Consider the following 24,478-nt stretch of genomic DNA (forward strand, 5'->3'; position numbering starts at 1 on the left):
TACCTGCGTTTTATTGAGAAGAAAATCTCTGAAGTAGACACAAAGAAAGAAGAAATCTAAACAATGATGCAATAAATTGTTACTGTATGATGCATTGATGCCAATGGAATTCAGGAAAAGTGAAGGAATTCTGAAGAAATTGATCTAACATACTCGCATAATATCAACGGTCGTGATTCATTTTGATCAAGCGCAATTTTGACAATGTCCCAAACCCGCATGTACATTGGGCAGACTATATCAGTAGAACTTGTTCTGGAACCACCACCCTCATAGTGCACCAACCGTGAGGGGTCCTTTTCTCTAATCCAACCTGTTCCACAAGTTCAACAACAATAGCAGTAAGATAGAATGGACAGAGCTGAAAAATGCAAGAATATGCAAGTTAATTCTCCAGGAATGAATGCACCAAGAATCAAAGCTTATTCAAAATGTTCTTTATACAAGCTCTTACTTCAGCATTTTGGCCAAACATAACCTATAGATTATTTTATCAAATATATAATCATGTAACACTGCCTTTGAAATCAAAAAGCAACTCGAGGAAAAGAAAATAAAATGACTATACTAATATTTGTCTCCTCCAAACCAAGGTAAAGCACTCTGAAAGAGAACGAGAAGGAGAGAATAAATAGGATTTTAAGAGATTACTCTTAGAAACCAAGATATAATTAGTGTCCATTTCAATAGTACAGTTTCATCAGGGCTGCTTACCTGCCATGGCAGAATGATTTGGCCCATAGCCAGCCTCATTTCCCAGTGACCAAGAAATTATGCATGTATGGTTCTTGTCTCTTTCAACCATCCCAACTACTCGATCCAGCATAGCAGCTGCCCAACTTGGCTCTTTCGCAGGGTGCTTCAGATGCCCGGAGAGATCAAAACCATGTGTCTCTATATTGGCTTCATCGATCATGTACATGCCGAACAAATCGCATAATTCATACCAGCGGGGATGTTGAGGATAATGACTGTTTCGCACCGCATTGATATTATATTCTTTCATCAAGATTAAATCCTGGGAACAGTACAAGGGGTAAATCAAAATCTCAATAGAGTACACAAGTGGTATCCTTAGTAAACCATGGTCCATGGAAGGGATAAAGCAAAGAGAAGAGGAAAAACCATGTTACCTTGACCATGCAGGACTCTATATTCGTTTTTCCAACACGTGGATGGTGCTCATGCCTGTTTACACCTTTTATTACGACTGGGTGCCCATTAACAAGAAGCTGTTTGAAGGCCTTTGATACTTGTCGAATGCCAACAATGCTTGATTCAGAATCAAGTACTTTCCCAGATGTATCTTTTAGGGTTAATACGAGGATGTAAACATTTGGCTGCACACAAATATAAATTATATAGGGAAAATGTCAGTTAGTAGCATAAATTATAGCGAACGTACATCCAAGCACAATACTTCACAGACACATATCATTTCAGTTTTCCCATTTCCATGCTACCAATATAAAAGTACTTGACTAAGATCTGTTACGGCAAGCCTACACATTTTGGGGAAAAGAGCCCAGCATTGGAAATAGATAACATTAGAGCAAGTACCGACCCCAAATTCAATGCACTTCACACATTGAATACATAATGTAAGGATCACATTAGCAAGATTTCAGTCCATATTATTCTTAACAGCCGTAGCAGATAGTCAATACTAACCTCATACATATAATTTAGGTTACTCAATATACTATCCGAGACTAATATATATATATATTTTTTTGTAGTAGTAGGCTACTGCATGTCTGAGAAGCAAAGCCAACTTTGTGTAGCTAAAGCAAGTACCAAGTACCAATAACGAGCTGCTTACTTGTTCAGCTGACCAGAGATTTGGAGAATCCAGTTTTCCCTCAAGCAAATAACCATGGAATCCAAGAATTGGGCTTGGAGAAGGATTAAGCGTCAAATTGGCCACCTTGGGAGAGAGTTCAGAACTAAATCCTTCAGAGTTGTACCAATTTTTTGTACTATACACGGCAGCCTCTATGACGAAGTTAGAAAGAACAAGATCCTTTGAGGACTCCTGCATATTGTCTATCTTCACTTCGACCTGTAAAATTACAAACAATGCAACTTTTAAACATAACAAGTGCACACATTACTTAATTAATATCTAAGGAAAAGCAAGTAAAATACACATCAAGCCAAGATATAAGGGAAATTATTTGGAGGCACATGAATAAGTGGATTTTGTCAATGAGAACAACTTCTGTAAGATTATACTACCTGGATGTCTGCGTACGAAAAGTCATCTGCCAATTTTGACTTGAAAAAGTAGTCAGCAATGAAAACCTGCATAGATAATTAATTATGCATCAGTGGTCGTATATAGTGGAGAAAATGAGTGAATTTGACATACAGTCTCGTTAACAAAACTAGAGGAAAAACCTTGGGCTTTGCTAACAATAGCACATCTCGATGAATACCAGACAGCCACCAATGATCTTGGTCTTCAAGGTATGAACCATCACTCCATCTAAATACTTGAACAGCAAGAACATTTTGTTTCCCCGAGTCCCATGGATAGCAATATTCAGATATTTCAAATTCAGCCGGTAACCTGCTGTCTTGACTGGTTCAAGAGAAAAGGGAAACTAGTTTGGTAAAAAAGGTAATTACTTCTGTACTATACTGCCAAACAGAAAATAGGTACTAGAACATAAATGAAGTTGAAATAAGACTAGTCTTCGTATCCCATGATTTGACTAGAACCCTATACCTACAGTTAACATTCAAAGTTAGATTTTTCATGATTAGGTAACCGAAGCAAAGTATTTACATAGCATAAAACACTCGTTTTTTTCAGTAGATGCATCCTTATTTCTTCGGCTTCAGGTTAAATTTGGCACCTAATAACAAAATAAAAATGGATTGGAAGTTGACATATACAGTTTTCAGCATATCTATTCTATTAATACTTATATAGAGTACATTCGTACATTTCCTTGACTAGGCCGTTTAAACTCAAGCTGAACTCAGAAGAAAGACTGTGCCCCTATATCCTTGTACATGTCTAAAGAAGATGACACAACAAGAACAATACAATAGAGGTTAGTCCTCTTAGGGCATATATCACACCTGTACCCAACAGGGTTGCCATTAATCCAAGCGAAGAAAGCGGAATCTACAGCTTCAAAATGAAGAAGTATTCTTCTGTCTGCCAAAAAGACACAACTTCAATTCAGAAAATCAAGTGACAATGGAAAAGGAAAGATCATACAATTTCACTTATACAGTTATACCTAACATGTGAAGATGCACAAAATATTACTGGTCATTTTCATTGCAAGCTGACTATAACAAAAGATTGAGAGATATAAAGTTGGCTACTTGCATAAGGAAGGTACTGTAGAACAAAGGAAGTAATTTAAAATTTGCTTGACACCAGAACATTATCAACAAAAACCAACTCTCACGTTCTGTTATACAAGTGAGACTTCCAAGTTGAAACACAAGTTACAGAACAGTACCCAGTATATTATTTGCGGAACCAACTCTCAGATTACAGAACTATAACACCCTTAACCATCTGAAAATCTAGTTTTAGACATAACTAATATACCCCACTATTACACCTTCAATATTATTCTAAGCGTTACAAGAATACATGAAATGAAAGGATCAGTTTTAGACATAACTAATATACCCCACTATTACTACTATAATTGTATAGAAAGGATCAGAAACTGACCGGGTAAAGCGTTCCAGTCTGAATCAGGAAATGCAGCATCATAAAACTTATCTGGAACATTATCAGGTTTAGGAGCCAAGAAAAACTTCCAGTAACCAGATAAAGACTTGACAAAGGGCAACCCGTCGACCCAAAAAGCAGCACTATCAAGAGCAGCTTGAACAGCATCATCATTCCAAACAGCAGATTTTGATACGGTGAGATCCACGTTATTCCGTTGATACCAATACCTCAAAGAACCTATAACAATCATACCAAATTTGAATTCCCTTTTTCACTCTCCACTTGAGTTACTACTTAATAACAAGTTAAAACCACCACTCAATGATCTGTGAGAGATGAAATTGCAGCTATTACAGAATCTAAAGACTCGAACTTTAGCTATCATGAGAAAAGATAGAGCACGGAATTGGTAACAACAGAAGTAAATTCAATTGAAAAAGGATCACTCTTTACAACCAATTGTTCCAATTTGGCAAATCTCTCAATTTAGTAGTTTGAGAGTATTCAAAAGAAAGCATGAGTTTTTAAGGATTTTGTTGGGTAATTGGACTACCTTCGACTGATTCATGGCAACGCAAGGTGACATGAGGATCTCTCTTACGCCAGTTGAAAAGGGTCTGATCCTCCCAAATTCTATACCCATTCTCAGACGGAAGAATCATTTGGGTCGCCAGCGACACCATGCTTACTTGAGATGTGAATTCTCGGAACAGAGGAGAATGAATGATTTTTCGGGTAAGGTCGCCAAGACAGGATCAAGGACAAGCTTGATCCATCTGTTGTGTGATTTGTCGATTGAACCAAGGCAAAGAGAAATCAAACCAAATAAACACTGGGAATATCCTACTACTTCACTAAACGACAAATGTAAACCTTTAAACACGTGGCGTCGTGTTCGCATGATTACGACTATGATCAAAACCCAATTAAATTGAGTTAGTAGTATACTCCAACTATTTAAGTTAATTGTTATTTATAGTTTTGAGTTTTGACACACATATTTTTTTTTTGACACACATATTTTTTTAAAAAAAATTGTATTTACTATAAATTTTATTGGTTAATACACTAAGCAATATAGATAATAAAAAATAACTTCTTTATCAAAATTTGCATTACAAATATAAAACTACATTAATTCTAAAACAAAAAACGATTTTTTCTATCAATTTTTAATTTTAACAACGCTTTAAAACACCCCAATTATATTTAGTTTGTCATGTTTATATTATTTAAATGAAAATGTATAATGTAATCTTATCCATTTATCACTTAACCATATAAAAATCATAAGATTATCCGAAGAGAATCAACAATACACATTGCTCATAGATCCAAGATGTATAAGTACGACGTTGCAACCACAATACAATTTTGTGTGGATAAATTTGAGATTTTTCAAAACTTTCCAACCAAATTATTGTATGAATGTGGCTGCTATCTTGGTATAGCTAAAGTCATATGCTTAGATCAAAACCAGATCTTATAGTATGTATGGCTCTGCCAAATCTTACATCTTAAATCATATGCTTAGCTCCATGTTTTGTTAGATCAAAAATAGTACATTTCAGTATTTTTAAATCATTTTAATGCAAATATTTATCTAATTTGTATGTTTTCATGTCTTTTAATATGTACTCTTTTTTAAAATCACATGAGATTAATATATTTTGTAAGTTTATATAAAGTAATGTAATTATTTTTTTATATAAATGTTAGTTTATCTTTAACGTCTACGATGAAACGATCAAAATAAAGTAAATCGGTACTAGTTTCAATACCCTTTTCAATGGTCAAGTAGCTGCTAATTAAATCGAAAACCAAAACCCAGAACCTGACATAGAAAAGCTAGCTGTTACATAAGGTCTTCCGGAATATAGTGTTGGTATTGGTGTAGTTACTAGATAATTGATACAATTTTTTGTGTTTTTTTTTTAAATTTATTTCTATTAAAATATTATTTAATATTGAAAAGAATCTATTTTTGGTCAGCATCTAAAAGAAATTATTCAACCAATAATAAAAAAATTTAGGAGAATATAAATAGTCAAATAAAAGAAAAATATGAAATTTTGAATAGAATAACAAAATATCAATTAATTTAAACAATTTTTTTCTTTCTAAAACATTATGTTAAAAACGAAGAAATATAAGTAACGATCGACAGCAATCCTAAAATGTGTCAAAGCCGCATAGCCTGAGTGAATGATAAGTGTGTAAAAAGCACTAAAAAGTGTTGCATTTAGCCAAAAGGAAAAAAAAAAAAAAATAAGTCTCACACAACATGTTTACATGTTATTAGTGAGAGGTTACGCCTTCACCGCTGGTAACTTGTCCGATGCGATACGCAACATAGTTGCCATCCTCTACTTCTCCTAACACTACAAGAAAACAGGTGATTAGCGACTACACATAGCGACCACATATGTAGTCGCCAAAATTAACGACTACATAGTGACGATTTAGCGACTATTCTGTGACTACATGGATTTAGTCGCTAAATAGTCACTCTTAAGCGACTAATTCATGCAGTCGTTATGGTGATCGTATTTTAACGACTAAGAGGCGACTATATTGTTGATGGAATTATATAGTTGCAACTTAGTCGCCAAATTAACGACTACAGTACGACCACGTCAAATAGTCGTAAACTTTGGCGACTACATTGCGACTCATTCGGCGAGTCATAAGGTAGTCGTAAAGTAGTCGTAAAATTTAGCGACTGTTAGGCGACTCTTACGGCGAGTCATTACATAGTCATCGTGTAGTCGCCAAGTAGTCGCAAAAAACAGTTAAAAGAAACGTGTTTTCCATGCGGGGGTTGGTGTACCAACTTTTATTATGTAGTCGCCTATTAGTCACCTATTAGTCACCTAGGAAAGTCTATAAAAAGAAGTTGCACTCATTTGTTCTCTTCACTCCTAACTCACTTTCCTCCTCTAAAAAAAAAATTCTAAAAAAAAAAAAAAAAGTTTGCTTTATATAATTTTTTATATTTTCTCCCAAAAAAAAAAAATATATATATATATAATTATAATGGCGGGATATTACAATTATGGTGGTAATGGCGGTAATTATCGGGAGTGGATGTACAAGAGGTTCGATGAAGTGACGGGGAATTTTTCATCTGAATTCGAAGTGGGGGTGGACCAATTCTTAACGTTTGCAAGTAGCCAAGAAACAGTTCAGAATAATGGGGGTAAGTTTCTCTGTCCATGTAGTGTTTGCAAAAACAATAGATGTCTCTCGGGTAGAAGAGTTATGAGTCATCTGTTTAGTAATGGATTTATGCCAGATTATTATGTTTGGTATAACCACGGCGAAGAAATTAATTTGGATATAGGAAGTAGTTACACTGATAGGACGTATGATGGGAGTCATGAAGAAATGGGTAATGTAGTAGAAGATCCATATGTGGATATGGTGAATGATGCATTTCGTTATAATGTGGGTTTAGATGATAATTATCATCAAAATGAGAGTTATGAGAATGTGGAAGAACCGGTACAAAACCATTCTCAGAAATTTTACGACTTGTTAGATAGTGCAAAAACTCCTTTATATGATGGTTGTCGTGAAGGTCACTCGCAATTGTCATTGGCTGCTCGAGTCATGCAAAATAAGGCGGAGTATAATATGAGTGAAAAGTTAGTAGATTCGGTTTGCGGAATTTTGACGGATTATTTACCAGAAGGCAACCAGTCTACCGGTTCACATTACGAGACAGAGAAATTGATGCGTAATTTGGGCCTTCCATATTATACAATTGATGTTTGTATTAACAATTGTATGATTTTCTGGAAAGAAGACGAAAAGGAAGAGACATGTCTATTTTGTGGTTCACCAAGATGGAAGCCTAAGGAGGACCGACGGAGAACAAGAGTACCATATAGTCGTATGTGGTATCTACCTATTGCTGATAGGTTGAAGAGAATGTATCAGAGCCAAAAGACTGCAGCGGCAATGAGATGGCATGCAGAGCACCAATCAAAAGAGGGAGAAATGAATCATCCTTCTGATGCGGCGGAGTGGAGATATTTCCAAGAGCTTAACCCTCGGTTTGCGGAAGAACCCCGTAACGTCTACCTTGGATTATGTACCGATGGGTTCAATCCATTTGGCATGTCTCGTAATCATTCACTATGGCCTGTGATCTTGACTCCATATAATTTACCCCCTGGTATGTGCATGAATACGGAGTACTTGTTTCTTACAATTCTGAATTCTGGGCCAAATCATCCGCGAGCTAGCCTCGATATCTTCCTACAACCTCTTATTGAGGAGTTAAAAGAGTTGTGGTCTACTAGAGTCGATGCATACGATGTGCCTTTGAATCAAAACTTCAATCTAAAAGCAGTGCTGATGTGGACGATAAGCGACTTTCCGGCGTATAGCATGTTATCGGGATGGACCACCCACGGTAAATTATCTTGTCCAATTTGCATGGAAAGTACAAAGTCGTTTTATCTACCCAAAGGAAGGAAGACATGTTGGTTTGATTGTCACCGAAGATTCCTGCCTCATGGTCATCAATTAAGGAAGAACAAAAAAGATTTCCTGAAGGGAAGAGACGCTTCTAACGACTATCCACCGCAGTCTTTAACTGGTGAGCAAGTTTATTACGAGCGTTTGAAAGATGTAAATCCACCAAAAACCAGGGAAGTCGGTGGTAACGGTCATGAAAAGAAGATGCCAGGCTATGGAAAGGAACATAATTGGCACAAAGAAAGCATATTATGGTCGCTACCTTATTGGAAGGACCTCAATCTCCGACATAATATTGATGTGATGCATACCGAGAAGAATTTTGTGGACAACATCTTGTATACTCTTATGAGTGTACAGGGTAAATCTAAAGATAACATCATGTCAAGATTGGACATAGAACAATTTTGTTCTCGACCACACTTACATATTGATAGGAAGGGTAAAGCTCCATTCCCAGCATATACATTGACAAAGGAAGCCAAAACAAGTTTATTGGAATGTGTCAAGCATGCGGTGAAATTTCCAGATGGTTATTCGTCAGACTTGGCTAGTTGTGTTGATCTGATCAATGGCAAGTTTTCAGGAATGAAGAGTCATGATTGCCATGTTTTTATGGAGCGACTTCTTCCATTTATCTTCGCAGAACTCCTAGACCGGAACGTTCACCTTGCATTATCAGGTAGTACAGATTACCTATTTAATTAAATTAGTAGTATATATTTTTAAATATAATTTCCTAAGACATGAAATTTTCAGGGATTGGAGCATTTTTCAGGGACTTATGCTCAAGAACTTTGCAAAAAAGTCGCGTTCAAATTCTTAAACATAACATTGTTTTGATCTTATGCAACTTAGAGAAGATATTTCCACCATCATTTTTTGATGTGATGGAGCACCTGCCTATACATCTCCCATATGAGGCAGAATTGGGAGGCCCTGTCCAATATAGGTGGATGTATCCTTTTGAAAGATTTTTCAAAAAGTTGAAAGGAAAAGCGAAGAACAAAAGATATGCGGCTGGATCAATCGTTGAGTCCTATATCAATGACGAGATTGCTTACTTCTCTGAGCACTACTTTGCCGATCATATACAAACAAAATCAAGGTATAATTAAATGAAATTAAAATTTATACTTAATTTGAATTATTTTTAATTATCTTATTTGATCAGGTTAACAAGATTCTATGAAGGTGAAGTCCCAATATATCATGTCCCTGGAGTCCCTAATATATTTACTCATGTCGGTCGCCCAAGTGGGGAAATGCATGAAGTATGGCTTTCAGAGAGAGACTATCAGTGCGCACATGCATATGTTTTACGGAATTGTGACTATTTTCAACCAATTGAGAGGTATATAATATAGACTCGCAAATATATAGACTCCACAAATATTTCTCATATATATTAAATATATTTAATTTTCTTAGTATGTTCGAGGATTTTCTTTCTACCAAATATCCTGAATTAACCGAAAAAGAACTGTCCACGAAAAGAGCTGAAGAATATCATGTGTGGGTGAAAGATTATGTAAGTATACTCGAACCCATGTAACCGACTCTGATTATGCATTTATTTAATTATATCATTGATATATAATATTTATATGTATACGCAGGTTATATACTGGAACGCCACAAATCCATTTCCTACTTGGGTTCAAGAGATAGTGCATGGACCTTTACACAAGGTCAAAACTTGGCCAATATACTTTACAAGAGGCTATGTGTTTCATACGCAGAATCACGGCGCTGGACGGAAGACATGTAACTATGGTATGTGTTAAAGGTGAAAATTACACTGATGCATCTGATGGTGCAGATTTCTATGGGAACTTAACTGATATCATAGAACTTGAGTACGAAGGGATGACCAATTTGAGAATCACACTTTTTAAGTGTAAGTGGTATGATCCTGTCATTGGTAGAGGGACTCGGAAGAGCAATAGTGGCGTTGTTGACGTGAACTCTTCGAGAAAATACAACAAATATGAGCCATTCATTTTAGGTACGTAAGACTTGTCTAGAATTTATATATAAGTTTATTTAATGTAACTATCCATACTAAATTGCGATTTTGTGCAAACAGAATCTCAAGCGGATCAAGTTTGCTATATTCCGTATCCATACACAAAGAAACCAAAGCGAGAGTGGCTAAGTGTTTTGAAAGTAAATCCGAGGGGAAACATTTCAGGAGAATATGAAAACAATGAACCGACTCTGTTGCAAACAGAAAATGATGATGCTGTATTGATGACTACAGTTGAAGATCTCATAGTCGACAATTTGGTAGCAGATGCTAATCCAATAAACCTTGATTACGATGTTGGAGATGCGGATCCAGAAGATGAATTCCAGTGTAATTTATCGTCTTCTGATGATGAAGAACAAGAAGACGAAGAACAATAATTATTTGGCAAAATTACTATGTATTTGTTTTTTAATTTTTGTCTTTTTACTGTGTAATATTTGTGTATTATTGTGTAATATTATTGTGTAATATTATTGTGTAATATTATTGTGTAATATTATTGTGTAATATTATTGTGTAATATTATTGTGTAATATTATTGTGTAATATTATTGTGTAATATTATTGTGTAATATTATTGTGTAATATTATTGTGTAATATTATTGTGTAATATTATTGTGTAATATTATTGTGTAATATTATTGTGTAATATTATTGTGTAATATTATTGTGTAATATTATTGTGTAATATTATTGTGTAATATTATTGTGTAATATTATTGTGTAATATTATTGTGTAATATTATTGTGTAATATTATTATGTAATATTATTGTGTAATATTATTGTGTAATAAATTTGGTTATATAAATAACTTGTAATTAAAATTTTAAAATTTGGTTAATTAAAATTGTAATTAAATAAATTTGGTTAATTAAAATTGTAATTAAAATTTGGTTAATTAAAATTGTAAATTAAATTAATCAGTGTTTTATAAATAAATTTGGTAAACTAAAATTGTAATTAAAATTGTAAAATTTGGGCTTAGATTAAAATTTGGGCCTAATTAAACATAAACTCAAACCATTATCCCAAACTAATCCTAACTAAACCCAAACCCAAACTCATTATCCCTCTTCTTCTCTCGATTCCCCCTAATACGATAACCCTAATCCCCATTATCTTCTTCCTCTCGCAGCCTTCTCTTCTTCCTCTCGATTCGATTCTCCCAACTCTTAACCCTAATCCGCATCTTCTTCCTCTCAATTCCCCCAAATCTAAACCCTAATCCTTCTCTTCTTCCTCTCGATCCCCCAAATCTAAACCCTAATCCTTCTCTTCTTCCTCTCGATTCCCCCAAATCCGTAACCCTAATCATTCCCATCATCTCAAACGATGCCTAATCGAGGAGGAAGGAAGAGGAAACCTGCTGCTCCTAACGTTTCTCAGAGAGTCGGAGCGTCAACAGCAAATAAACGGTCGCACACTCTACCCAATCAGTACAACTTCACGCCGGCGGTCCAATCTCCTCCTCCGCTGCAGACGCCTGAAGTACAACGACAGTCATCGGCGGCCCAAATCCGGAACTATCCTCCGCCTCAACAGCTTTTTCAGAACTCCTACACTCACCCACCGCAGCCTACAGTGAACCCGACCCCTTCTCAAGAAGTCCATCCGTCGCATCCTCCGTCTCAACAGCTTTTTCACAACTCCTACACTCACCCACCGCAGACTACAGTGAACCCGACTCGTTCTCAAGAAGTCCACTACAATCCGTCGCATCCTCCGCCTGCTCTAGTTGACCCTCCGCCTACTCTAGTTGACCCTCCGCCTTCTCCAGCTGAAGTCTCTCAGACTCGCAGTCATCGTTCGCATCCATCGTCTCAAGGCAACAATTTCCAAGCTGATTATCCTCCGGTGTTGCCGGAACTCCAGGAGGACACATTGCGGGCTCTGAATGCACTGCTTCTAGTGCCAAACAGACATGAGTTCACCACCGTCCTCTCTCCCATTCCCCTACCAAAGACAGAATGGTACGGTTACAAACTCTTAGACTTATCGATTTGTTATTTTGAGTGTCTCTGATGGTTGACTTTGGTTTTATTGTTTCATGTGTCTGGAGGTTTGATCGTGACCCTGGATCTACGCTCACTCGGAAGATTACTAAAATTCTTTTAAACAAATTTGAAGGTCCTTTCTACAGCTGGACATGTGTTCCTCGGGATAAACAGGAAAGATACTTCATTGAGTTTGCGGTTAAGTGTTCTGTCCTCTAGCTTTCATATATAGCTTTAAGCTTCACATACTGCTTTACTCTTCATATATTGTTTTATTTACTTGTGCTTCTTTTCACTCACATTAGCTATTTTCTTTTTGTTTTTTGTAGAAAACCCACACTTGGGATCCTTTGATAACTGGGACTGTTCAAGCTCACTTCGAGACCATCTGTCAAAATCGGCTCAAAGACATGGTTAGCACCGTGAGAACTACTAGACGCCAACCTAAATGGATTGGAACTACTCTATGGACAACAATGACAGAATTCTGGGACACTGAAGAAGCACAACAAAGGAGCAAAACATATTCTGATTGCCGTATGTCTGACCGTAATGGCCTCGGTCCTCATGTCCACCTCTCAGGGCCAAAGTCGTATAAACAGATTCAAAACGAAATGGTGAGCCAATTCTGTTGTTACACATTCGCCACTTTTATTTTTGACCTAGCTGTTACATTAAAAATTTACTTGTCTGTTTCTTAACATTACAGGAAGAGGAATTGGGAACAGAAGTACGTATTGGTGAGGTTTTCATCAAGGCACATACAAAGCCTGATGGGACATATGTTGATCGGAAGGCAGAGAAGATAGCAGAAACATATGAGAAGAATGTGCAAGAGAGGTTGTCTCAGCTCCAGGAAGATCCTTCTGCCATCTCAGATGGGGAGTCACGGCCCCGAGAGCTAACAACTGAAGAATATACAGAAATCTTTCTTCAGGTTACGTTTTATTTTAACAATACAAAAATGTTATCTTGGAGTTTAATTTGACATCCTCTAATATCTTATTTTCTCTTACTTTGCAGTCCACTGAGAAGGATTCAAGAGGAAAACCTTTTGGAGTTGGAAGCCTCTATGACTGCATTGTCAATGGCAAGGGGAAGCAAGCAGGAGACACTTTAGCCTTTGTGGCTATGCAAGAACAATTGAAGGAAGCTCAACGGAAGATAGAGGAGCAGGCTGCTAATATGTTGAGGCGTGATGCAGAAATGTTGAAGCGTGATGCACAAATTGCTCAACAATCCGAAATTATTGCTGGGCAGAAGGAGAAGATTGACGAGTTGGACTTGGTGGGGAAGTTTCTGCGGCAATGTGATCCACGGTTCAAGGAGTTCTTGACAGCCCATTCAGCTAAAGAGACTACCACGACAGAGCCTCTTCAAGAAGAAGATCCAACTTCAACTCCATAGGTTACTCTATGTGTTACCTACTACTAAGTAACTATTTTTTGATGAACTCAATGGTGACACTATGTGTTGTATGTACTTTGTGTTTTGAAAACTATGATAATTATTATGTGTTTCTTTAGGTTTCCAATTTAGAATCATTTGTTGGTTTGGTTGACAGGATTAAAAAGAAAAAAGAAAAATTAAAATATTCTATATCCAGTTTCAGAAAACGTTAGTCGCCAAATTGTCATCAAATTTTAACAATATAGCTAAAACCTAAAGTGACTATATAGTGACTACTACATATATTAGTCACTATATAGTCACGAAAACTTATACGACTATCTATCGACCAAATAAACAACCCATTTGTTCAGTTTTCTTAATCACAGAATAGTCGCAACCTAGTCACTAAAAATAACGACTACATGATGACTACTATGAATATAGTCGTAACTTAGTCGCAATGGAGTCACAAAAGTTTACGACTAAATGATGACTACTATGTGACAACATGTATATAGTCGCCTATTAGTCGCAAAATTGCGACTAAATTTACGACTACAACAAATAGCTACTATCGATTAATGACTGTATGAAATAGTCGCTAATTAGTCGTAAATCTTGATTTGGCGACTATTAAGTGACTAATAGTGTAGTCGCAAAATGCGTGTTTTTTTGTAGTGTAATATTCTCATTGCTGCCTCAGGACTGACCACCATAACCATCCCAATTCCCATATTCAACGTCCTTCTCATCTCAGAGTCATCTACATTCCCATACTATATAATAACAAAATTTTTATTATAAATTATAGGAACTCATTGTTTTATTCATGCTAATCTAGGATTCTTTAATTAGTTACCTTCTGGATAAAATTGAACAAAGGTGGAACTTCCCAAGCATCGGTGTGAATAACAGCACCCAAACCATCCGGTAAGACTCGGGGAATGTTGTCAGTGAAACCTCCACCCGTTATATGGGCTAGCCCCTTCACTCCTCCTTTGCTGATCAGGTCTAGTACCTGTAAAATGTGAATTAGTTATAGGATTAATACAAATTGGATAATGAAAGTATTTTTTTGTTACAAAAAAATAAACAAACCTGTTTCACATAAATGATAGTAGGTGCCATTAGAGCTTCACCAAGGCTAGTTGACCCTCCTGGAAGTTGATCTTTCAACGAAAAACCGCTTTGAACCACTACCCTGAAAACAATTTTTTTTCAGAATTAGATTTAAAACTACATTAGTAAACTCATATTATACCACCAACGTACCTTCTAACTAAAGAATAACCATTGGAATGAAGACCGCTAGAAGGAAGACCAATAAGAACATCTCCAGCCACTATGTTTTTCCCGTCTATAACAGAAGCTTTCTTCACTGCGCCTACTGCAGTCCCAACAAGATCGTATCCACCCTTAGCAAAAAAGTCAGGCATCTCTGCAGTCTAAAAAATACGAAAATATCGAAACAAAAATTAGCAATAGTCAAGGCTGGAATTGGGGTCTAACTATATTCGAAAAATACCTCTCCTCCTGTAAGAGGAAAGCCGCATTGCCGACAGCCATCATTAATCCCTCGAATGACCTAGAAACAAAGCATAATGTTACGTTTGTTGATCATCATCAATATCGATGCACAAGCGATAATGAAAGATACCTTTTCCGCAAGGTCAACATCGAGACGACTACAACCAAAGTAGTCAACAAAACCCAAAGGGGTTGCACCACAAGTAACAATATCATTCACACTCATAGCAGAATAGAGAAGAAGAAGTCTGCATTATTCGGGATTCCATGGCCTGATTTATACAACAACAATATAACAAGGTTCAAGTGATGAACGTACTCTGAATATATAACAGTGATCAAGTTTGAGGAGGCCAGGGCTTTAAAAACCCTAGAATCCTATCAAATTTTTTTTTACGTCAATCAAATAATTTGAGATATACTTTCTATTTTTCTTAAATGACAGTTTTAGTCCTACAACCTTTGAATATGTTATTTTAAATATTATTAGTAATTTGCTAAAATGAAGGCGATTAGCCGATTATTTTGGTGTAGAGCTTCCACGGTTTAAGATTAGTTTAGTCATAGTCTCATAATCTCAAAATCAACAATTTGATTGAGAATAGTTTGTTGTATTTTTTTTCATGCTCAGTAAATATTTCCCACCTGGTTCGATATCTCATATCAATTGTAAATATTCATTTTTTTTTTTGCGACTACATAAGAAATAGATAATTATAATTTTATTAGTGGAAAAAAAATTATTACACCTAGCTAGCCCAGCCACCATCATTATGCAATTTTCAAAGAAAAGCTTATAAACGTTTTTTTTTTTGTGAACAGACTAGAAATTTTTATAAAGCTAAACCACCTTTGGAAACCTTTTCATCATAGAGATCCCTCACAAGTCACAATACATTAATTTAAGAATGTTGAAATATATTAAACAAACACATGCAATAGAAAAACTTGCTTAGAGTGAGAGAGAGAGATCAGAATCAAATTTCAAATATAAAAAAAGGACATCAACGATCGGTGATCCTATAGAAATAAAAGGTCTAGATACACTCACAATAATCTCGGTGCTTCAACTTTGCTCATCCATGGCAGATTCAACCGCCCTCATCACTAAACGAACCAGAGGAGGCTGGAACGCTGCCATTTTCATCATCGGTACGTATGAATTTTCTCAAGGATTTGAATATTTTTCTTGCAAAATTCGACCGATCATTTGAAACCGCATGATTCATAATCAATCTATATATGCAGTTGTGGAGATGACAGAGAGATTTGCGTTCTACGGTCTTGCAAGCAACCTATTAACGTTTCTAACAAACGAGCTTGGCCAGTCCACGGCTACCGCGGCCAAGCAGATCAACACATGGATCGGTGTTTCTTGCATGTTCCCTATTCTCGGGGGTTTTCTAGCAGACTCAATCCTAGGCCGCTTCAAAACCGTTCTCTTGTCTTCTTTCATCTATCTTTTTGTCTGATCCTAGACCTTAACTCTTTATCATGTTTTCAAGATCTCATATCGAAATAAAGACTAATTAATATGAGTACACTAATCAAATAATTAATTTCCAGGGAATGGTAATGTTGCCATTGTCTGTGACGGTTGTGGCGCGGAGGATGAGAGAAAAAGTGTTCTTTATGGCATTGTATGTGATGGCGGTTGGAGAAGGAGGACACAAGCCATGCGTTATGACCTTCGCGGCTGACCAGTTCGGAGAGTCCAACGCAGAGGAGAAGGCCGCAAAAACATCATTCTTTAATTATTGGTACTTGGCCATCGTCCTTAGTTCTTCCATAGCTGTTCTTGCTCTCATCTTCATTCAGGTATATCTCTTTTTTCACTTATTGTCAGTAAATTTTATTTTTGTTGACTTTCTCAATTACATCTCAAATCAAACATTAGCTCCCTTTTTTTTGTGAGGAGAATTAGCTTATCGTAAGAGATATATATTCATATGATGGTTTCAATAGTTAATCTAATCACGTTAGCGAGCTAAGAAAGCTAGCTAGATATGTGTACATACTACATAGATAAAGAGAGATCGATGGTTTTCTATAATCAATGTACTAGTAGAACTTTGATAAATGTATTCTAATTTTTTTTTTTTTTTTACAAAACAAATTTGGTCTACATATGTACGTTAACTTTTCATATAAATATTTCAAAATTGGTTGGCATAATAATTACTAACATGGTTGGTACGTACGGAAATTTTATATAATGATAATTATTTCTAACTTCATTGAATAGGATATGTAAACTCTGAAAACATGTCTTAATCATATCTTCATAATATGAACAGGAACGAGTGAGTTGGTCAATAGGATTCAGCATAATAGCAGGAAGTGTAGGAATAGGTATAACGATATTTCTAATCGGAATTCCGAAATATCGAAAGCAAGCAGTTCCGGTGGGAAGCCCTCTCACGAGAGTAGCTCAGGTCATCGTCGCTGCTCTCAAAAAATGGAGACTGAGCTGCACGAGCCACCACTATGGCCTCTGCTACGATGAGGACGAGTCAGAGTCAACAAATGCTAGTAAGATGGTATATCTTCTTGCCAGAACCAATCAATTCAGGTACGTACTTACGTTACATTACTTTCTATTTATAAACATATATGTCAACCTTTCTAAATGAAAAATTGATATCTCCGAAGTGGTCCAACATGCTTGTTTTATGGGCACATCATATGCATCTTAGTGTTATAATATTGGAACTGACTCGTTGGATGGAGGGACACCTGTTGGACTATCGATTCAATATTTATGTGTTTGTAGATTTCTCGCTATAAAATCTCTTTTATTTCTTGATTTTTTTCGAAATTTTTTATCTTTAAATTTGTGAAGATATCAAGAAACAATAAAAATTAAAATTATATAATTCTGGTGGTAATGTATGACATTGGATTTTATGAATGATTTAATAAAATTAATTAGGGTTCCATACTTTCATATGATTCCTATTAATGATTCGAATGAGTTATATATTATGATTCTGATTACATATTTTTATATACACTGGTTTTTGCTTTTTACGATATATCACGCACACATATTTTATAGATTCAAATATAATTTTTGATACAAATCAGTAAGCTGCAAAGGTATTAATTAATTGGTTAATTTACTTAAAAACTTGGAAATTATTCGGAGCATTTCCTATATTCTTCTCTTTGAACGTGCATGGGTCACGTGAAGATGCTTAGCAGCTAGCTGTACATAGAAAAAAAATGAAATCAAATAGTACAATTAAATAAGCTTTTATCATTGAAAAAGTTACTACTATCATTGGGTTGTTACTCAATGAAATTGTACAACGCCACGTTCTTAAGTTAGCTGGATAATTACAGTAATGGTTCTTGAATTAGAATTTGAATACTGTATACTGATTCAGAACGCAAGTTAGAAAAAACAAATTAAGTAGAGAAAATAGTTTTTTTTTTCGGGGAAAAGTAGAGAAATATATATCAAATATCTCTCATATCGAAAAAATGAGGAGGACTTGAGGAATATATAAGCAAAATGTATTAATCTATTTATTATCAGTGGGTTTTGAATTGAAGACTCATTAAACTTAAACGAATAAAGAATAATATCAATAGACCATATGAGAACGAAAGAAATATGACTTTGGCATTACTTTAAACTTTGCAAGTTTTTATTCGTTTTGAAAGGGTGATAAACAGAGGTGAAGGAAGATAGAAATCACTGCATCTAATAGATATTTATTTGTTGTAAATTGTTCAACGATATCTACCACTAATTATAGGATATTAATTATATCATTTTTTCACAATGCAGATTTCTTGATAAGGCTACAATTATTGATGAGATTGATCATAATACTTCAACCAAAAAAAGAAACCCATGGAGGTTATGTTCGGTGAACCAAGTGGAAGAAGTAAAGCTAATATTGAGGCTCATACCAATTTGGATAAGCTTGATAATGTTCTGTGCCACACTCGCTCAGCTCAACACATTCTTCTTAAAGCAAGGAAGCATGATGAACAGAACAATTGGTCATCACTTCACCATTCCTCCTGCTGCTTTCCAAAGCATTGTTGGTGTCACCATCCTTATCCTCATTCCTCTTTACGATCGAGTTTTTGTCCCCATGGTCCGTAAGATCACCAATCACCATTCTGGAATCACATCTCTCCAGAGAATCGGCGTTGGCTTATTTGTCGCTACTATTAACATGGTAAAGTGAATTGTGAATTATCCTACTAGAACTACATATATACAGTTGTTAGTATCATGGTATCATTCTTTGGTTTTGAATTGTGACAACAGATGGAGCAAACTAAAGCGTATTTCGTTCACACCTACTAAGTATTGGTCCATAATAGACTAAATAAATCTAAGTAATCACATGAAATTATGAATGACCTAAAATTTTATGGACTTGTATTTTTATAACAGATGATATGCGGGCTTGTGGAGGCAAAGAGACTTAGAGTTGCAAGAGATCATGGATTAATTGACTCTCCAAAAGAAGTTGTTCCAATGAGTAGCTTGTGGTTACTTCCCCAATACATACTAGTTGGTATTGGCGACGTATTCACTATTGTTGGTATGCAAGAGCTTTTCTATGATCAAATGCCTGAAACTATGAGAAGTATTGGTGCAGCGATATTTATTAGTGTTGTTGGAGTTGGAAGTTTTGTTAGTACCGGGATTATATCAACCGTTCAAACAATAAGCAAAAGCCACGGTGAAGAATGGCTAGTCAACAACCTTAACAAAGCACATCTTGATTACTTTTATTGGGTAATCGCATCGTTAAATGCTGTGAGCCTCTGTTTCTATCTGTTCATAGCTAACCGTTTTGTCTACAAGAAACTGCAAGACAAAGCTAATGATGTTGAAGGCGAAAGAGAAGTTTGATCAAAGATGTTTTGAAACGATTTTGAAGCATCTTTATATTCCAAAATCGGCCTCGTTCATCCTAATCTATATCAAACTTAAAAATGTGTAACATTTACTTGTTGTGATTACAAAATAAACTTTACTTTCTTAAGCTAATTGGTGATCTTTTAAAGCTGCGAAGCTGCGAATTCCATTTTGCCATCGGATCGAACAAAGTTAAGATGAGATAGGTAATTGCTTTCTGCCAAGTCATGTAGCGTTCGGCGGCTCCGTGTTGTCTCCTGCTCCGCTTTTACGTAATCTCCGCTCAATAATCTATCATTCTTTTCTGCATCCTGCATAAAAAAATGCACATATGGGACATTTGACATGTAGACAATGCTCAGAATTTCAGCAAATGCGCTTTTATCTGATACTAAATAATTATGGAGCAATAAGGAAAAACAGTAACCGTACCTCTAGGAATCTCATCATTTGTTCTTCAATCGTGCCACGCATGGTTAAGGTTTCTACATAAATAGGGCGCTTTGCACCCATCCGATGAGCACGACTGATGACTTGCTCTTCCATGCTGCTCATTTGTGAACATTGTAGGAGTCAGCAACACCATGGAATGGAAAAATATTTGACCAGATACGGAAAATATAAAAGGCGTTGCCACGAAGAATCAAACTGTTAACCACTCAATTTAGCTTTTAGATTTATCCATACAAGATAAGTATATAGAACGGCCAAATGATTCACTCCAGTAATTTCCAAAAATTTAGAACAATAGGTTTCAGGAATTATGAAGTGAAAAATAGAAGAACATTAGGTTTTATATTCGTTACTAATATCTGAATGCAAAATTGCTCAAACTCGTACCTTTTATCCCAGATTGGTTCCATCAGGAATACATGTGTTACAAAGCTCAAATCAAGACCAAGGGCAGCACTTCCATCCATCAAAAGTGCCATGCAATCAGCATCGTTCTGGAACATCGCCAGAGATTTCATCTGAAAGTTGAAATTGAAAGTTGTTTGACTTTTAGTTAAAGGATTGCAAGATGATGTGAGAAAAAAAAAAAAAAAATCAACAGCTAAGTACCTTATTACACGACGGCATTGGACTGTACATTTTACCAAACTTGATGCCAGCAGTTGTCAACTACAAAAGCATGATATAAAATTGATCAAACGTTAAAACACAAAGGGAAATTAAAGAATCACGTTACAAATACAAGGTGCATACCTGTTGTTCAATCACGTGAATATGCTCAAGAAATTGAGAGAAAATCAACACTTTATCAACAAATACCATCTGAGATCCACAATCCTGTCCATGGTTTTCTTTCCGCGAAAAGGCTTCCGAGGTACCAGGGGGATTGTCTTCCAGGTTGTTGTCACTGTCAGTTTTGTTGAAAGACAAAATGCTTTTTCTATTACTCTCCTGTAACTTTCTCAGCCTGTCTACGAGATAACTGACTTTACTGCTGGACGTAGATTGCCAGTCAGGGTTCCAGGTATCCTGAAATATAAAGTAATGCATTTGACTATACCATTCCCAGAACCAAGTTTTTTCTTATAAGATGGTTTATACGCATATCTACCTGATTATATGAAGGCTGTAACTCAATAAGATCCTTTGGCACAGGCCACTTTGGATTTGGATTCTCTGGTCGAGCCAACGTTTCAGGAGTTTGCATCTCATATAAGTGTCCACAACCAGGAATAGTACACCTTTCGCTATCAAGAGCAACACAATCAAGGCACAGTAGGTGTCTACATGGAGTTATTACAGGAAGTCGGCACCATTCCCCACATCTATTTGTAAGGTTGAGAAACAAAAGCATAAGTTAGATACCTGAGTCAAATACCCTAAACTAATGCAAACATTGGATTTAAGACATACCTTTTACAGTTACAGCCACTAATAAGGCTATTTTCAATAATAGAAAACTCCTCTGTCGAAAGTTCCAGACCACTGCCAAGTAAAGCATCCATTGTCTCTTTAATATCATGACCAGCGTCGGTCATTTTAATATGCCCAGCCACACAGCAAGATAGTCTAACATTTCTGATGGTATTGCTTCGAAATTTCCACTGTTTAGAGTTAAGCAGACTTTCTACATGAGATGGATCATTCCAATCAGCTAATAAGATATTACGCCTAACTGTCTCCACTAGTTCATTGTAGCTTCTTGCATGCCCTGGAACGAAATTAAGATATGTCAACTTCTTGATGCATGGAGGAATCATCTGCAGATCTTTCTTTCTGGAACTTATCATGCATCTCTGAAGCAGCTGTAGTAAACGCAAACGACCCTCCTCTATTTCTGCTTCAAATGGTCTAAGGATGCCAGCTTCCCAAAACTTTAAATTTTCTCCATATACTTCCTCATGAAGAAACTTTAAAAGAGGTTGGAGATGTGAAAGCTGGCTATTTGGCGTGTTGGGGGTTGGTGTTCCTGTCAATAGCCAACGATTACAAGCTATCAGAGAAACAGCCATCTGAAATTTATTTGTCAAACTGACACTAGAACCAAGAGTGTGTCCTTCATCTAGTATGACCCTAAGCCAATGCACTTGGATCATTGGGCTTTTCTTCCGGGGATTCCATTCTGCACTTAAGCGTCTAAAAGTTGTGATTACAACATCATAATCCCAAGCCAAGCTGTGTGGAGAAATTTGTATGTGGTCCGTCCAAAGGAGAATACGAAGCTGATCAGGGCTAACATGTTTCTCGATCTGTGTTATCCAATGATTAACTAAATTTGAGGGGACGACAATTAGAGTTGCTTTTGACAGATACAGTCTAACTGTATCCAGCGGCTGACAGAGAGCAACTTTGAGGGCAGGTACATCAAATACTAGGTTCTCAAGAAACTTGGGGTAAAACCATTTAATAACACCCTTGTCAACTCTACTCTTAAGACCAAATGCTCGAAATATTCTCTGGAACCCAAGGGCATCTTTATTCAAACCCAACACTGGACCAGATAAGCCAACTGTTTCCATCTGTGAAAGCTTCTCAAGAGGGAGTTTAGCAAGCCAAAGTAAGGCTTTCTTTACGGTTGAGTTTACTGCAGACTTGTGTTCCCGAAGGACACTGGTGAAGAAAGAAATATTATCCTTTTCTTCACCAGAGGCTCCCTTAGTAACAAACCCTTGCAAGTATTTTATGGGTTGAGATCTATCCCATAATTCTTCAGGATTATTACAACTCTGATATGCAGGGTCACCATTGTTGCTACAAAACCATGCAGAACCAGTAACAGATACACCTTCATCTATTATTCTCCGCCACTTTGAGCAAGAATCACACTGTATCCAAATATCTCTTTCCACATCCGAATCCGTAGGACCCTTTCTCTTGCAACCAGTTATCATACCACATTTCTTCCAACTACCGATTCTTTTAGTTTCCATCACTTCGGAGAGCTCAGATGCGCCATTGTATGCATGCAAGAGATTTTTTCTGACATCACCCAAGCTCTTTCTACATTGAGCTTTCAAATCCAGGGAAGCAGGGATGTGAGTTTCAAATTCGTTTTCAAAGTTTGGGTTCTTCGACTCAAATGTTTGATCCATCAGCCTAGCTTGCTTAAGTGGCAACGATTTCGACTCCAGCTGCGGACGTAAGGCTTCAAAAGAAAACTGGTTTCGACAACTGCTTGGACTTAAAAACCTCTTAACTGTTAACATACCGTTAGAAGTGAACTGGTCACTCGTGAACTCATAATAAGCACAATTCTTGTCACCTCTATGTGTACACCAAACGATAGGAAGTCCCTCAGGCGGATCAGCCATTGTTCCCTGCGTCTTCAGAATAAGGGATAATGTTGTGATAGTCTTCCCGAGACCTGGTTCATCGCAGAACATTCCCCCACGGAAATCCTTGACCATGGGAGCTGCCTCAGTGATTATATCACCAGTCACAGAATTCACATAGAAACTAAAACCATCCTCAGTATCAAAGTTCAAGTAAAGGGGATGTGAGAAAACTTCAGCTTTCCTCTCACGTTCCAGCATCCAACCAACCGCTGCCTGCTGATGAGGAAAGAGTTTTAAATTCATACATGGCACAATTAGAGAGGTCAATGATCTGAGGAGACGGCAGACTGCTGCAATGCTAACGAGTTCCTTCACATCAAGTTTCATCAGTATGCTTATCAGAACGTCATCTGAGAGATCCCATATACCAGATGCACAAGAGTCAGTAGACGGTAATACCCTAGAAGAATCAGACACATAATTATATCTTGGACTGGGCAAGCTCTTAAAGATTTCATGTAGTCTAAATAATCTTCTTNTCACTTCGGAGAGCTCAGATGCGCCATTGTATGCATGCAAGAGATTTTTTCTGACATCACCCAAGCTCTTTCTACATTGAGCTTTCAAATCCAGGGAAGCAGGGATGTGAGTTTCAAATTCGTTTTCAAAGTTTGGGTTCTTCGACTCAAATGTTTGATCCATCAGCCTAGCTTGCTTAAGTGG

The 24,478-nt window shown here is 36.5% G+C and overlaps 4 protein-coding genes across 6 annotated transcripts in view; 1 reads left to right on the forward strand and 3 right to left on the reverse strand.

The window, feature by feature from the left end:
• LOC104712044 (beta-galactosidase-like) overlaps nt 1-4,521 on the reverse strand; it is an 8,224-nt gene extending 3,703 nt beyond the window's left edge. The window contains exons 1-9 of one of the 2 annotated variants that reach the window (XM_010428841.1): nt 4,260-4,521; nt 3,704-3,943; nt 3,091-3,169; nt 2,401-2,584; nt 2,239-2,304; nt 1,823-2,062; nt 1,134-1,340; nt 715-1,018; nt 269-313 (exon numbers count right to left, since the gene is read on the reverse strand). In XM_010428841.1, the coding sequence (XP_010427143.1) occupies nt 269-313; nt 715-1,018; nt 1,134-1,340; nt 1,823-2,062; nt 2,239-2,304; nt 2,401-2,584; nt 3,091-3,169; nt 3,704-3,943; nt 4,260-4,389 (1,495 nt within the window). In that variant the 5' untranslated portion in view covers nt 4,390-4,521. Of the gene's footprint in view, nt 1-153; nt 314-714; nt 1,019-1,133; nt 1,341-1,822; nt 2,063-2,238; nt 2,305-2,400; nt 2,585-3,090; nt 3,170-3,703; nt 3,944-4,259 lie in introns of both variants that reach the window. The other variant, XM_019229328.1, reaches the window with a different exon arrangement.
• On the reverse strand, nt 6,005-15,365 carry LOC104715662 (phosphoribosylformylglycinamidine cyclo-ligase, chloroplastic-like). Its single transcript, XM_010433053.1, has 7 exons — nt 15,270-15,365; nt 15,138-15,197; nt 14,885-15,057; nt 14,711-14,813; nt 14,472-14,630; nt 14,291-14,388; nt 6,005-6,080 (listed from the first exon to the last, which is right to left on the reverse strand). Exons 1-7 carry the CDS (start codon nt 15,363-15,365, stop codon nt 6,005-6,007), a joined length of 765 nt encoding a protein of 254 aa, XP_010431355.1.
• LOC104712046 (protein NRT1/ PTR FAMILY 5.4-like) lies at nt 16,151-20,045 on the forward strand. The gene is made up of 6 exons (XM_010428845.2): nt 16,151-16,291; nt 16,388-16,605; nt 16,706-16,957; nt 17,437-17,711; nt 18,936-19,335; nt 19,557-20,045. The coding sequence occupies exons 1-6, from the start codon at nt 16,222-16,224 to the stop codon at nt 20,019-20,021; spliced, it is 1,680 nt and encodes a 559-aa protein (XP_010427147.1). The 5' UTR covers nt 16,151-16,221; the 3' UTR covers nt 20,022-20,045.
• LOC104712045 (F-box protein At3g54460-like) overlaps nt 19,994-24,478 on the reverse strand; it is a 7,869-nt gene continuing 3,384 nt past the window's right edge. Inside the window, exons 3-9 of one of the 2 annotated variants that reach the window (XM_010428843.1) lie at nt 21,894-24,287; nt 21,592-21,805; nt 21,234-21,509; nt 21,090-21,149; nt 20,868-20,998; nt 20,460-20,574; nt 19,994-20,338 (exon numbers count right to left, since the gene is read on the reverse strand). In XM_010428843.1, coding sequence (XP_010427145.1) covers nt 20,171-20,338; nt 20,460-20,574; nt 20,868-20,998; nt 21,090-21,149; nt 21,234-21,509; nt 21,592-21,805; nt 21,894-24,287 — 3,358 coding nt within the window. In that variant the 3' untranslated portion in view covers nt 19,994-20,170. The remainder of the gene's footprint in view (nt 20,339-20,459; nt 20,575-20,867; nt 20,999-21,089; nt 21,150-21,233; nt 21,510-21,591; nt 21,806-21,893; nt 24,288-24,478) is intronic. The other variant, XM_010428842.1, reaches the window with a different exon arrangement.

The sequence above is a fragment of the Camelina sativa genome, chromosome 9 (assembly GCF_000633955.1).
Source record: "Camelina sativa cultivar DH55 chromosome 9, Cs, whole genome shotgun sequence".
Taxonomy (NCBI): Eukaryota; Viridiplantae; Streptophyta; class Magnoliopsida; order Brassicales; family Brassicaceae; genus Camelina; species Camelina sativa.